The sequence below is a fragment of the Fusarium proliferatum genome (genome assembly GCF_900067095.1).
Source record: "Fusarium proliferatum ET1 genome assembly, contig: FPRO_scaffold010, whole genome shotgun sequence".
Classification (NCBI taxonomy): Eukaryota; Fungi; Ascomycota; class Sordariomycetes; order Hypocreales; family Nectriaceae; genus Fusarium; species Fusarium proliferatum.
The window spans coordinates 300,126-314,972 of record NW_022194799.1 but is presented as its reverse complement, the minus strand read 5'-3'; the positions used below and the strand labels follow the sequence as shown (position 1 = coordinate 314,972).

At 48.7% G+C, this 14,847-nt stretch overlaps 6 protein-coding genes across 6 annotated transcripts; 3 read left to right on the top strand and 3 right to left on the bottom strand.

Annotated features, from left to right (window-relative positions):
* Positions 1–1,040: 1,040 nt before the first annotated feature.
* On the top strand, positions 1,041–2,499 carry FPRO_11521 (putative neutral amino acid permease; the record flags this gene model as incomplete). The annotated part of the gene is made up of 2 exons (XM_031221006.1): positions 1,041–2,393; positions 2,443–2,499. The coding sequence occupies 2 exons, from the start codon at positions 1,041–1,043 to the stop codon at positions 2,497–2,499; spliced, it is 1,410 nt and encodes a 469-aa protein (XP_031086608.1).
* A 478-nt stretch (positions 2,500–2,977) lies between these two features.
* FPRO_11520 (uncharacterized protein) lies at positions 2,978–4,645 on the top strand (the record flags this gene model as incomplete). The annotated part of the gene is made up of 4 exons (XM_031221005.1): positions 2,978–3,446; positions 3,493–3,716; positions 3,765–4,193; positions 4,247–4,645. 4 exons carry the CDS (start codon positions 2,978–2,980, stop codon positions 4,643–4,645), a joined length of 1,521 nt encoding a protein of 506 aa, XP_031086607.1.
* Positions 4,646–4,860: 215 nt separating this feature from the next.
* FPRO_11519 (uncharacterized protein) lies at positions 4,861–6,103 on the bottom strand (the record flags this gene model as incomplete). Its single annotated transcript, XM_031221004.1, has 2 exons — positions 4,861–5,234; positions 5,281–6,103. The coding sequence occupies 2 exons, from the start codon at positions 6,101–6,103 to the stop codon at positions 4,861–4,863; spliced, it is 1,197 nt and encodes a 398-aa protein (XP_031086606.1).
* A 1,491-nt stretch (positions 6,104–7,594) lies between these two features.
* FPRO_11518 (uncharacterized protein) lies at positions 7,595–8,542 on the bottom strand (the record flags this gene model as incomplete). Its single annotated transcript, XM_031221002.1, has 1 exon — positions 7,595–8,542. The coding sequence occupies one exon, from the start codon at positions 8,540–8,542 to the stop codon at positions 7,595–7,597; it is 948 nt and encodes a 315-aa protein (XP_031086605.1).
* Positions 8,543–10,754: 2,212 nt separating this feature from the next.
* Positions 10,755–11,563, top strand: FPRO_11517 (uncharacterized protein; the record flags this gene model as incomplete). Its single annotated transcript, XM_031221001.1, has 2 exons — positions 10,755–10,856; positions 10,904–11,563. The coding sequence occupies 2 exons, from the start codon at positions 10,755–10,757 to the stop codon at positions 11,561–11,563; spliced, it is 762 nt and encodes a 253-aa protein (XP_031086604.1).
* A 234-nt stretch (positions 11,564–11,797) lies between these two features.
* Positions 11,798–14,650, bottom strand: FPRO_11516 (uncharacterized protein; the record flags this gene model as incomplete). Its single annotated transcript, XM_031221000.1, has 1 exon — positions 11,798–14,650. The coding sequence occupies one exon, from the start codon at positions 14,648–14,650 to the stop codon at positions 11,798–11,800; it is 2,853 nt and encodes a 950-aa protein (XP_031086603.1).
* Between the last annotated feature and the right edge of the window lie 197 nt (positions 14,651–14,847).

Genomic DNA, 14,847 nt, shown 5'->3' with positions numbered 1-14,847 from the left:
CTGAAGTGAATGGCATCTTAAAGCGCGGAAAATAGAACAGGTCAGCAATGTTCACCTTCCAGATGTTTCCCCATACTTATCAGCCAAAACGGCTAAACGGACTGAATAAGCAACATTCGTCTGCGACTGGGTATACAATTCATTTCCGTTAACTAACGTCAACGGCAAGTCATCCATCAAACCAGACATCAGTCCAAGTCTACTGGCCATGCTGGATCCGCATTGTGTGGCAAGTGTCATCGCGGGGCCCCGCATGGCGAAAACAGTTCACAAGATGTATGTGTAACAGGGACATTGCCTCGTCACTACTGCTGCTGCATCTTTCAGACGGATGACATGAACCAGTGGATGCGAATGATCCCCAGTTTCCCCATTTCCGAGCGTATCTGATCCTAGTGCGGAATTAAAGTTGCAGATTATTAGTCATACCGTAGATTCCTCAAGACCGAGAGGGTGGATATCCTTTCATTGTCCAGGATATCAGGTAGTTAATACAAGGTGAAGAAGATAGAGTATTCTTGCCTGGTTTACGAATACATTGACAAATTCGTATCTTTACTGTTGAGTATCCAATGCGTCTCATACACACGGCAGAGTCAACAGCTCGCTTCAACCATCGTCCCTGATAATTGTTCAAACTGCGCCCTACAGCAGCAAGCACGCACTAACTATCCCGCCCTTCATATCATAGCCTGCCAAAAACTGGGTCGGAAAGCAACGGCTCAAGGACCCAGAATTGGTTGTTCGATAACCCACTCAAACTGGGAATTGGTCCATAGCCCACTCATCAAACTGGGAATTCGTCAACCAGTCATGGCGCTCGGCAATTCCTAACAGTAACTGTCGATATGATCGGAAAACTCTTATCGCGTGGATCTCGCGCAGCTTGACGCTCTTCCCCATGGGGTTATCGGTCCATGGGATTGGATAAGCTTGGCTTGTCGAGGATATATAGACATCATTCTCCCCAGGTCAGGTCACTTCCTCAACCTTCTCCTCCCATCAAATCATTTCCCTTGTTAGATTTTTGCTCGTTCATAATGAGTCATCCCAAACCCGCAAACGACTCCGATATCATCGTCGCAGGTGAAAAACAAGATGGTATCCACCGTCAAGCATCCTTCAGTGAAGCCACAGCGCAGATGTTCCAAACCGATCTCGAAAAAGAAAAAACCATCCAGGGCACGGCTCATTTCCAGCGCCTGGGTTGGAAACGTCTTACCGTCGTACTCATCGTACAGGCCATTGCCCTCGGCAGTCTAAGTCTCCCAGGAGCTTTCGCTACCCTAGGAATGGTCGCTGGCGTTATATCCTGCATTGGAATCGGGCTTATCGCTATGTATGCTAGTTACATGGTTGGTCTTGTCAAGCTGAAATATCCTAACGTTGATCATTATGTCGATGCTGGGAGGCTGTTGATGGGAGGCTTTGGTGATAAACTCTTCGCTGTTGTCTTCTTGGGCTTGTTGATCTTGGCTACTGGCTCCCACTGCTTGACCGGCACCATTGCACTTGTCAAGATCACGGGTAGCAGCGTGTGTACCCTCGCGTTTGGGGTCATCTCTGCTGTTATCCTTATGGTCCTTGCGATTCCACCTTCATTCACTGAGATTGCGATCCTCGGTTACATCGACTTTATCTCCATCATCCTTGCGATCGGTATCACTATGATCGCCACTGGGATTCAGAGGTCAGACGCCCTAGGTGGTTTCTCATCTTCTACTTGGTCAGCGTGGCCACAGGACGACCTTAGCTTCACTCAGGCACTCACAGCGGTCTCCAATATTGTCTTCTCATATGCATTTGCAGCGGCCCAATTCTCCTTCATGTCCGAAATGCATACGCCTGCCGATTTCACAAAATCCATCGTCACTCTGGGTCTTACAGAAATCGTTTTATATACCATCACGGGATCAGTAATCTATGCATTCGTAGGCCAGGAAGTTCAGTCCCCCGCCTTGTTATCCGCCAGCCCGTTGGTGTCGAAAGTCGCGTTCGGCATTGCCTTGCCCGTCATCTATATCTCAGGCTCAATCAACGCCACGGTCGCTTGCAGATTTATCCACGGTCGACTTTACAAGAACTCTATTATACGGTTCATCAATACCCGCAAAGGCTGGATCACTTGGTTGGCCGTTGTTGCCTTTGTGATCTTCCTTTCATGGGTTATCGCAGAGGCCATCCCATTTTTCTCCGAACTGCTGGGGATCTGTGCGGCCCTCTTCATTTCGGGCTTTTCGTTCTGGATCCCTCCCATTATGTGGTTCTCCCTTCTCAAAGAGGGCAATTGGTATGACAAGCACAATGTCAAACGTGCTGTATGTAACTGCATTGTCTTTATGGTCGGTTTCTTTGTGTTTGTTGCCGGCACATATGCCAGCATTGACCAGATTGTAAGTTTGCTGAAGAAATCCCATTTTACGATAACTAATGTGACTACAGATTGCCAAATTCAATGAAGGCAGTGTCGGCAGGCCTTTCTCCTGCAATGTGACTTAAGACTTTGTCATTATTCCTGGGTACGGAGATTGGTACATAGGTTCGTCCCATAATAGATAGCTTACCGTCGGCAATGAATAAACTATGTTGATTCACTTGTATGAGATACAAGCCAAATGCATCATTCCACCGGATTCTCCGTCTTGGTTCAGCAACTGGTTCAGCACCTAGACCAACAGTTAGGGATTACTGGCCTCCGACCATCGGAGCTCCGTCGACTGATTACACTGAAAATGCAATTACCTACCATAAATCGCTATCAGTGTCAAGGAATAGACTTGAGTTTTGTTACGAAAGGTCCAGCCAGTTATTCGTTGCTGTCGGTCGTGCTCAACAGCGCTAGATTTGGCGCTTTAGTGCAACCAGCGCCCTGAGTGACTTAGTCAATCCACCGAACAGACCATTAAAGCAGTATCGAATCCACTTCTTTTCCCCTCCCTTGATTTCCCACCTTGCACGTTCAATTCCGAGCTTGATCATGCCCCGAGGACGCAGGGGCTGTTGGACATGTCGCATCCGACACAGAAGATGTGACGAGTCCTCCCCAGAATGCAAAGAGTGCAGTACTCGCAGTATTACTTGCCATGGATACGACCTAGATCCTCCAGAATGGATGAGAAATGATCAATTACTTCAAGAAGAGCTTCGACGGATCAAAATTGCAGTCAAGGAGAATTTCCGACGCGTCAAGACCATTCAGAACCGCCAGCTTGCTCGGTCAACAGCTCAAGCAGCACAAGCTTCGCGTGCGAAAGCCACTTCTCGGCCCGGAGGCGAAATAACTCAACGTCCAGCGCAAGTTGGTTCATCAACTACAAACACCATCTTTCGAGAGGCGCAGTATCTTGTTCATTACCTCGACTACATCTTTCCCATCCAGTATGCTTTCTACGTCGATGCACCAGATCAAGGAGGGAGAGGATGGCTCTTCTTCCTTCTCGAAAGAAGTATGAGATACCCCTTGTGGAAATATTCACTCTGACCACCAAATAGACGCACCTCTTCGAAACGCAGCTTTGACCCTTTCCGCCTTCCATCAACATACCTTCTCACCGTACCATACAGAGAACCAGGAAGACGAACTCCTACAATACCATACAAAAGCACTTCAAGAGCTTCGACATGTCGTGCGCCATCGAGACGTCGGCACGTCTGCCGATAATATTGAGGAATGGCTCAAATTCCTTGCTGGGGGCATGTTCTTGATCTCCTTCGAGGTAAGATTACAACATACACATATTTGACTCTACTCTAACTCAGCATAGGTCTTTCAAGGCGGTATAAATAATTGGCAAGCGCACTTCAACGCCCTCGTATCTGTTATCCAGAACCTGACAGCCTCCGACTTTCAATTCGACGCGTCCGATCCTTCGAGCCCAGACTTTGACTTCCAGCGAGGCATGAATACTGCGCAAAAGTTTATTCTCGCGAATCTTGTCTGGATCGATATACTCGCGCCACTGTCTACGGGGACTGCACCGAGGCTACCATACCACGACTGGCTAGACGTTGGAAAGATTGACATGTCGAGGGTTATGGGATGCTCAAACTGCATCATGATCGCCATCGGTGATACGATGGCCCTAGATTCCAAGGCTGTAACAATGGACAACGGCACTTTACAAATTGCCATCGATGACTTGGACAAACGCATCAATAACGGAATAGAAGCGGCATTGGATGATGGATCAACGGTCTGTACCACTCTACAAGGTTATAAGCCAACTTTTGCTAATGAGCCTGGCAGTTGACACTGACCAATCGCTCGGTAACCCACCTCTTCGCAACCGCAGCACTTGTCCAACTATACACTCTTGCTTCAGAACACAATCTCAGTTCACCAGACCCCAGTGGTGCTGTATCACGAGTCATCCAAGTATTGGACAGCCTACCTCCACATATCTCTCTTCGAGCAACGCCATGGCCTCTATGTGTTGCCGGTTCTATGGCGCTTCCTCCTAATGAGCAGTACTTTGACGATTTGTTGACGAAACTCATGGACCATGCTGAGGCAGGCTTCACAAATTGTGGTACGGTTTATAAAGTGATGCAAAATGCATGGAAGCAACGACGGCGAGACCCATGTAGACTATGGAGTGCAAGGCAATCAATGGAGGATATGGGTATCTGTGCTCTTCTAATATGAGGTCTCTGTGACGAGGCTAACCGGTAGTATGGGCCCTGTTCACCTAACCATCAGTGACAAGCCCGCCATTGAGAAACTCCCATTCAACAACGTCTTTAGAGGTATAAAGTATCATAAGACATCACAGTCAAACTTCCATTGTCACTTCAATTCACAAACAGCAAGCCGCTCAAGTATTATGAGTTACTTCAACTACCCGATCCTACATCTATAAACTACTCCTTGCCCTTCAGGCTGAAGCGGTACTTGGCCTGAAGAACATAAGGGTTGCCACCAGGCTCATAGAGCTGCTTCTCAAGTCTCTGCCACTCAGGGTTGTTGATGCCGTCAATGTAGTCCTGAACCTCAACAACCATGCATCCATACTTGGGGATAATTCGGGGGAAGTCCTTGTTATCCTTGAGACCCTGGGTCTTCTTGAGAGGCATGGTACCCTTCTGCTGAGTGCAGCTGTAGAATTGGAAGGCGTCCTGATCAGTGTAGATGTCGAGCTGGATGCCAGACCAGGCGGAGGAGATAGTGGCCACGGGGCCCTCGGTTCGCCAGTCAAAGTTACCAAGCTGGCCACGGTTGACGCTGTAGCAGGTGTCTGAGATTGGTTAGCGATGTTGTAGATCGTGTGAATGAATACTAACCATATCCTGTGCAGTTGAAACCGCAGTTGTTCTCCAAATCCTTGTTGTTGGCTTGGTCACCAATCATCTTGGGCTTGCTCCAGAAATCATTCACAGATCCCTTCTTGTTGGGAATGATATCACCAGTAGGGATGAGAATGTTATCGGTCGCAACACGCTGGCCACCGTAGGGCATGTAAAGGGTATGGTTGGAAATGGTGCTTGTCTCGTTGTTGGAAAAGCCGTCGAGGTTCCAGTAGGTATGGCTGGTAAGCATGATAGGAGTCTTCTTGGTGGTTGCAAGAGCAACAATCTTGAAATCCCAGTCCATGCCGGTCAGGGTATAGGTGACGTAGGAGACAACCTCTCCGGGGAACCCCTCCTTGCCGTCGGGGTCAACGATGGAGAAGGTGATGCTGGAGTCAGTGTACGACACAACAGTGAAGTTGCGGTAGTCCCAGCCATCAGGTCCGCCGTGGAGAGTATCAGCGCCCTTGGGCGACTCAGGCGTAGGGTTGTCGTTGGGCGTGACGTGATACTTCTTGCCGTCAATCTCGAACGTGCTGTTGCGAATACGGTTGGCGTATCTTCCGGGAACACCGCCAAGATGGGGGTGAGACTCGTCAATGCTATAGTGCGTAGCATTATCGAAGCCAGCGACGATATCTCGGGTGATACCGTACTGGTCATCGATCAGAAGATTGGTGATGGAGGCGCCATAGGGAATGAAGGCGGCCTTGATGCCATCTCCCTTGATCCAGTATTTGCCATCCTTGTCGGGACCCTTGCCTTTGGTCGCAAGGGCCAGTGGGATGAGAGCAGCAACGACAGCCTTGAAGAACATGATTGCGGATGATCAAGGTGGAGACTGGCCCAGCAAGAAAGAGCGAAAACCCCAAGCTTTTATAGAAAAACCGACGATCTCTTGTTTTTTTCGCGCAGCAAACTTCCACCAACGAAACCCCTCTCCAAGTGAAGGATCTCAGGGTCTCCTTTGGTGATCGTCTGATGAGCTTTCAAGTTCAATGACTGGTGCGGCTGTCATCGTCATCCAGGAACTTGCCATTTGATCCGCGATCCTGGGGTAGTTTTGGAGCTAAGAAGCTTCCCCAGGTTCTCCGCGCGTGTGTCATTGGTGCGCCTGGGTCGGGTAATCTTAGCGAACTCTGTTCTTGACATGGTTGTGCGAGTCTGGATTGGGATCGTCGTGCGGGGGAAATTCAGGCTGTTTGCACGTTCATGGGATTTCTACAGGTTCGGCAGCCGTATGCCGCCGAGGGATTGGCCGAGACAAGGCTGGTGGTAAGCGGTAATTATGCGACGGGTGACAGCTTCACAGCCCCTCCAATCAGTTGACAAGCTAATTTGAAGCTCGAGATGCAATTTATGTGATGGAATAGCCGACCTGGCTATATGTTACAGGCTGATTGGATTCAATTGAAGTGTACGGAGTATTTGTAAAGATTATGAATCTGAAAAGTCGGGGAACAATAACACGAGGTTGGGGAAATGTTATTGCAGGGGTCTGGAAACTTATGAGAGGTCTGACGTCATTGTCTCTGCAATGATACCCTAGAGTCAACGTGCAGAATTCCATGTTGCATTTCGTGATGCTACCTATGAGCTTGTGATGATCATCCGTGAGACATGCAAAGTAAGATCGTCTGTACGGGCACGGCCGCCTAAGTTCAGGAACCAAGGCTTAGTGACTCCAAGGAGGCATAAAAACGTGGCTCTGGGACCATCAGATGGAAATTGGTGTTGAATGATTGGGTTCCATCTTGTTGGGACGAACTGGATGGGAATGCTCAACGGTCTCCATCTGTCTCACATCGGCTGATTCGCTCCAACGGTTATACAGGGTAGTTTTGATTACGGTGAGTCTCAGTAACAGGCGATAAGAATCTTTCACGGTAGCTACATGAACCTGGCGATTTCTGAACCTGATATAGCATCGCCGCCAGTTTTCCTTTGTGCGAAAATGTCTCAGTAGCTAATTGAATAACTCGGCATTGACATGCTAGACCATTTGTGAGGAAGAGAAATCTGTATACCAAGGTCTTGAAGTCTGGCCGCACAGAACTCGTGTAGAAGTCCTCGACTTGAATCTACCCTTCAAATTCAGACAACGCTGTGGAGACGGCATATATTGCTCCACCACTCGGAGCTGTCACACGCTCCGATCTCTCCTGTTCTGGGCGAAAGTGGATCCACATCTATAGTCGAATTTAGAGAGTAAAGCTCACACGAAATTGTGACTTCTACAGCTTCTAATTATTCTCAATGCAATCTAATAAATGGTATCACTATCTATCGTCTATCATATACGCCTACTTTACCACAAAGGAAATAGTGACACAAGGGTCATGGCCAGCATGATACCCAGCGAGGGTGCGTGGAAACTGCCCCCCGAATCCCCCGACATTCCCTCCTCAAATCCCTTCTCTTCACCACCTAAATACTCCGCACCCAGCTTCGTCAAACCCCCATCATCATCAAAAAGCGATACACTATCCCCAGTCCATTCATTCGCATCATCTTTTCTAAATGCTCCAAACCATGCATAGGCCTGCACATCATCATTATTATCAAGATAAGGAAGACTCTCATTCATCATAGCCAACGTCGCATCGTCATCCTCTTTCGGTAGAGCCATTTCTGTAATCCAGAACCGTGCGTCAGGCGCCGTCTCGTTGTAAAACTCGCGCAAACTTCCGAGCCAATTTTTAAGACCGCCGGCGTCGCCGTACCAATGCACAGCGACGAAATCTGTAGGACACCCATCGTCGTCAATGTCATAGCAGGATTCATTAAAGTCGCGTAGCCATTCAAGACCGCGTGGTGAGCCGGTGACGCTGGGATGGCTGATTGACCACTTGCGCTTTGCTTTCCTGAGAGGGACGATGTGCTCTATGTAAGCGCGTGCTGCATCTTTGGCAGATATCGCGCTACCGCCGGTGTCCGTTTCGCCATCTGGCTCGTTGAATGTGAGGAGGTGCGTAGATGATTCGGGAAGCCCATTTAGTCGCGACTCAAGCTCAGAATCCGATGCATCGTCGAGCCCGTGAATTAATGGTACAAATGGTAAGGAACTGCCGATTTGACCGTTTGGCCAAAGAGACCAGGTGTAATACCATGCGATCTCGGAATTATTTGAGATCAGGAGTTCGTTATCAGACTTATGGTCATCTCCATGGTATGCAAGGCCGCGTTTTGATGAGAGGTCAATGCTCTCAGCAAGCCCCCAGAGGCATAAAAATGGGTACAAAGTTGATTGGCGCATTTTGGGATTCTGAGTGTCTGGTATGCTGTGAAACCCTCATTCAACCGAGAGCGCTTTAATACGTGATTAACAGCTGGAAAATCAGGTTTGAAACATATATTTTAAGTTTCTAGGATGCGTTTCAGAATGTCAAGGGTTTCCTTGGAAAAGCTACTTTTCTTTTGTACGTGTCGGCCGTCTTTTGGCTGGGCAGAGTGGCAATCGTCTGAGCCTTGTCAATGATGTCATAAGTCCGCCAAGTTAAACCCTGCCTCAACACCAAGACTTGGCAGCGTCAAAGACTCTCGGCATCCTGATATTGACATAATTGGCTCACCGCTTCATATTCAAAGAGCACAGAAACTCAAGCCTCGTGAAAAGCTTACCGTTTTGGGACAGTTACCTGATTTGGTGACAACACGTGGGTTTCGCATGCGCTCCTTCCGTGTTTTCGATGAGGTCAGATACTTACTCAAAGTCTATTTGAACCGCGACGACCATATGAGTGACATATCCTTTGGTCCCCAGTGGCCATGAATTGTGCTGATTGATCTGACATCGAATATCACGTGTCGCTGTCAAGGTGCATCTCCATGCTTCAGATGCACCTGTTCAACACTTCTGGTGAGTCGTCTGTGAGAAATATTAGTAAAGGTAAACGAACACTGTCGGAGAACGATAAATAAGAGTTCTATATACCTATAGCTATATTTTATAAGATATTCACTGTGGTATCTCTTCTGTATGGCAGTGGAAGGGCTGAATAGGCCACCTGAATTCATATGAGAGTACGGACCTGGGGGCATCTGGTAGACGAAGTGAGTGAAGGGTTTGCTAATGTCTAAGACAGGATGGGAACTGTTGACGAATTAGTGAGACTCCTATTGCCGTCAAGATACAGTTGGCGAAGAATGGTAATAATCCAGAAGAACGCAATGCACTAGAAACGGTATTTGTCCAAGATAACAAATAGGCGTATAGGGCCCGGGAGCAAATGGCTTTAGCATGAATCTGGTGATTTCTACCAAGTCTAAAGGACAGAAAAGAACTATGTGTACCGCCATAATAGTTCTTCGTATGATCTGATGAAAGTAGCTACTCAGCCACTTCATGAATGGCTGCTGCAATGTCTCTGGGCAGCATTCATAGTACGAATAATCCTACTCCAATGGTATTTCGTAGCTATTTCAAACAAGCGACTATTTTCGGTAGATCAGAAAGCCCTAGATAAACACATATGGTTAGATCACCGAGCGAGGGCCGAATATTGAAGAGTGACCGACATGTCGCCGCCCCATGTTGATCGACAAAGAACGCGGGGTACGCGGTAGGAGCCGTGATGCATAGCCCTGGATACCTTCTTAAATACTCTAATGTTTCAAAATAATATCGTTAAATAAGGCTCTTTTGAGATAGGCCGTTGGCAATCTTATATGAGGCTGTTTGCGTGAGCGTCAGTCGTTAAGAGCTTGCATTTCCTGTCAGTAAGAGTCATAGTTAGTGTAACTGCTCGGCTTCATTTACTCCTCTCGTTGGGTGTCCGGCTCCTCGCATTCAACACTCGCGGAAGTCTGATCATGGGTTATGCAGATCATACTGGGGTAGCGGAAAGTCTCCGAAATCCCCAGGTTCAGGCGGAGTCTCCGCCCGATATTCAGGTCCGACGACCCCAAAACGGTCACATCCGATGAGTCTATGCGGGCGAGTCTTGGCATTTGTCCTTGTTATGCATACATTCGGGCCGTGGCCGATCGATGCTACCCTTTCTGCTTTCTCTAATGAGTATTTGGCTTAGTTTGCAAAAGATTACTTGGTGTCAAACTTGTCACGATATGTCTGTTTTTCAGTGCAGGGCTGGAAGAAGCGCCGAAGACTGAGTAATACATATTATAGTCAGGAGCCGGAGGGCTTCTCTTGACATCAGTTGACAGGGCTTGGAGAAAGATCATAGGTGGAACAACCGTCCTCTAAGAAGTGAATGTTCCGCTTAATGGCCGAGGGTGATGGCAATGATCGGGATGGCTTCAAACACCTGAAGCGAGTCCTATGATCAGGCGAAAAGTTCGGAACGAGAGAAAATGGAAATGATCTTCCTTACAAGCGACGAAAGATTTGTGAGAGAGCAGGGGAAAATCGTGTATAAGAAGCACAGATGGCCTCACTAAGTGCCACGATTTTGACATCTTCAAACAAGCCACTGGAATAAAGATTACAAGATCTATAAGCCATCAACATGTTCACCCTTCAAGCTCTTCAACTTGCCTCCATGTGTACACTTGTGTACGGTCACGGCTACCTTAGTAAGCCCATGAGCCGAACCGGTCTCAACGCTGAGGTAAACATTCCCATGCTATCTCTATGACTCCAGTTAACAAGCGACAGGCCGGCCCAGATACATGCCCCGAGTGCACCATCCTCGAGCCTGTTACTGCCTGGCCAGACCTTGACGCCGCCAAAGTCGGACGGTCTGGTCCATGCGGCTACAACGCCCGAGTCAGCGTCGACTACAACCGGCCCGGAGCCAACTGGGGGAAAGAACCCGTCGTCACCTACAAGCCCGGCCAAGTCGTTGATGTCCAATGGTGCGTTGATAACAACGGCGACCATGGAGGCATGTACGCCTACCGTATCTGTCAAGACCAAAACATCGTCGACAAGTTTCTTGACCCAGACTACGTCCCCACCGAAGCTGAGAAGCAAGCTGCTGAAGATTGCTTCGAGGAAGGTCTTCTTCCCTGCACTGATGTCGATGGCCAGGAGTGCGGTTACAGTCCTGACTGTTCAGCTGATCAGCCGTGTCACCGCAACGATTGGTTCACTTGCAAGTCTTTCGATGGCAACTCGGATGGCAAGGGTTGTCGTGGTGTTGACAATGCACCGATTAACTCGTGCTATACCTCTATTGCTGGTGGTTATACTGTGTCTGGCAAGATCAAGATCCCAGACTACGTCTCGAACCATACCCTTCTGTCATTCAAGTGGAACGCGTTCCAGACCCCCCAGGTTTACTTGACTTGTGCTGATATCGCGATCTCGGCTTGATCGTATTTGCATGTCAGGCATGCGATCTTGGCGGCAAGATTCCGTGGGCTGGTGATGCACAGAGAGTGTTGTCGTTCAGCCGAACCCAATACTGAAGTGGTAGTCAACAGCCTGTACGATTCTGTGTTATTCTTTGGGTTGGGAATTTACTTCTCCCCTATGAGACCAAAACCTTTAGCTAGCTTGTGTGAAAACCAAATTCTCACTCTTTTGTCCCAACAGACCCAAACCACTTTACATCACAGTGCACTCGTTTCCAACACTAGGACCTACGTGATGAGATTCTCTTTCTCTCGGCTCCGTCTCCAAATCCTCCCAGTAGATGAAATCCATGAATCCAGAACGAGCTTCATTCAAAGTATCAGCAACAATCCTCAAAGACTCCTCATTATCCCCCTTCAGCGCAAGCAACGCGAGAGCAACTCTCTTCTCCAGCTTCCAAGGCCCGGATCCTTCATAAGCCTCAAAGTACACAGGATTTCCAGCTTCTTTTAGCCGTTCCTCTATACGACCAAAAGTGATGAGGAGCCAACAGGTGACGCCAAGATAGTTGAGGCTTGAAATTGGGGCGATTCCTGCTACGTCGGAGAGAATGTCGAATTTCGCCAGATCGAGAATATCGCGGCCGTCGAGGACTTCTGATCCAGCCTGTGGAGGGACCTGAAAACCTTCTGGTGCGTACTTGTTCAAGACCTCATTAGGTACCTCGAGCGTATTGTTCGCAATGGAAGAGAGTTTATTTGTTGCGTCAATGATCTCCTCGTCGGTCATTCCAACTGCTCTTGCCTTCCGAACAAGGACAGTGTCCTCGAGCTTGTTCTGGCTGAGAGGCTTTGCTCGACTGAGGCGCTCAAAGAACAACATACTGCCAAATTGAAGCTCCTCATCGGGAATGGCCTCGAGGTTCCAACCAGCCCGACGACAAGTGGTGAGCATAGAGTTTCTCTTGAAAATATGGTTGATCTCCAAGTCGAAGAGCTGATGAATGTTCTCGGCATATCTTCTTCTATACCGCATCGCCTGTCTCTGCGCCTGAGCCTCTCTGGACCCTGGCTGTCCCACAGACGCAAGCAGAGCATCCACAAAGCCCGATGTCGGTTTGCGGCCCTGTGCGAAGAACGTATGCTTAAAGAGATCCTCTAGCGTAGCGCACAATCCGATGGGTCGAGAGAGGTAACCCTTTTGTACCACAGCATTGTGAAGATGAATCATCAGCGTTGGCTCAGGCAAACGTTCCCAAAGGAACATGCCAAGTCTGTAAGCGATCTCAAGACCTTCTTCAAGGCCAACTCCACAAAGAAACGGCGAATACTCTTGCAGGCCATTCGCATCGTGGCCTGCAAAGCGTGACGGCGGTATGGTATCGAGGCCAGTCGTGTATTTGTGCTCCCCAAGAAAGTCGACAAAATCAAGCTGAGCGATTTTGATGATCTCAAAAAAGTCTTTGTGCTGCTCCATCTTACCATCCTTCTCCAGAATCTGTTTAAGCAAATCGACCGTCTGGCAGTACCCAGCAAACACGCGCTTGTTCTGTCGATCGAGAAAGAGGTCCACGTCTCGTCTGGCACGACCCTTCTTTGCTGGCGCTTCAAGCATATGGCCGTGCAGAGCACTTAAAGTCCAACCGCGAGAGACAGTGAACGAATCGACGATGCACTGCATCTGGAACACGTGGTGAGGATAAATCATCTTGGTGATGTCGGTGCCGGGCTTCTTCATGGCCATGTTTGTGATATCGCCTGCGAACTCTTCCAGGCCGAAGAGGACTCGGTGGACGCCCCAGGGACCGTTGGCAGACCAGTCCACATCTTCGTAGACATGCTTCTCTCCTCTGACTGTGTTTCTCTGAACGACAACAGACGAGAACACGTTGACAAGATCGTAGAGCCATTTTATGGTATAGCAGCGACGCCAGTGGACTCGCTCCTCATTCGTAGCCCGTTCCAAGTCGAAGGTTGGATCCCACTTGACGAGCTTTGCCTGCATGGCCTTTGTCGGCTTCCCAGTACGATTGGCCTGGAAGTCAAGAAGAAAATCTCTCAGATCCTGATACGCATGGATGAGGAACTGCTCCTTGATATCGACGGCTGTCTCCTTCTGACTGTGCTGTTCACCATCTGGGCCTAGCGCAAAAAGAGCCAGTCTGAAATTCCCCTGTGCTTTCTCCATGTTGCCTCGAGTGATGGTGTTCATGATGGTTTTGTAAGTGTCGTGACCCGGAAAGTCGACAAAGATCGCCGCGTTGGTGCGCTTGACCATGGTGATTGTCAAGTTGCTTACAGCTCCTGCGACAGCGCTGTTGAGACCTTCGTATGCGACCTCCTTCCAGATGCTTTGATTGTAAGCGCGGAGGGTGGCCCATTCTTTGACTGTTGAGTAGACAGCGAGTAGATAGTCTGTGACAAGACCGACCTCGCCACTATCCTCGATGATGCGAATGCTCTCAATAGGTATTTCGTCAGTCGCGGGGTCTTGCGTGTCCTGTTTCTTGCCCTTCTTTGGCTTCTTGTATTTTCTCGCCTTTTTGCCCTTGCCCTTTGGCTTTCGTGAGACCTTTCGTGCAGCGACTGGTGAATGTGGCTGAACGACATCGTCCTCTTCATCGCTCGACTCTTCTTTGTCGACACTCAGTTCTTGGAATTTGTTGGCGAACAGGATCTGTTCAACATCCTCAGTATCATCACTGGTCGTAGCGCTCGTATTTTCCCATTCTTCGCCGCCAAGAATCCTGAAAGCACTGCGGAGGGTGTTTATGAAATGTCGGTGACTCTCGTTACTTTGTTTGAGTTCCTCGTCCGAATCAGGCCCCATAAGCTCTTGAAACGTAGTGCTAACGAGAGATCTCGCCTGAATGATGGACTCGAAAAGCCGATAGATGACATTCGGTACAGGCTCCTTGTGCTGCGAAATGAGAGTCGACATGGAAATCAGGCCATTCACCGTGGTTTGACCTGTCGTGTTGACAGAGGCGGCTGATTGAGCCTCTCCATCAGTAGATCTGAGGAGACGATTGGACACGTTGATCATCCAGTACAACAAGTATTTTGTGTCCCTCTTGTAGGAGAGGTAGAGGTTCTGAGACACCATCTTCACGTAAGGGACGACCGAGGTTCGCACAGAGTGATAGTGACCATGCTGAGGGGACAAAAAGAAGGTTTCTGGTTTGTTTTTTTGAGTCTCAATCGCGTTGCTGGGGTCACGTGTTGACGTGACACAATTGCGAACCACCAATTCACCATGTTTATTTGTTTATTTACATGCTTGCCAGTGGTGATGTACTAAAT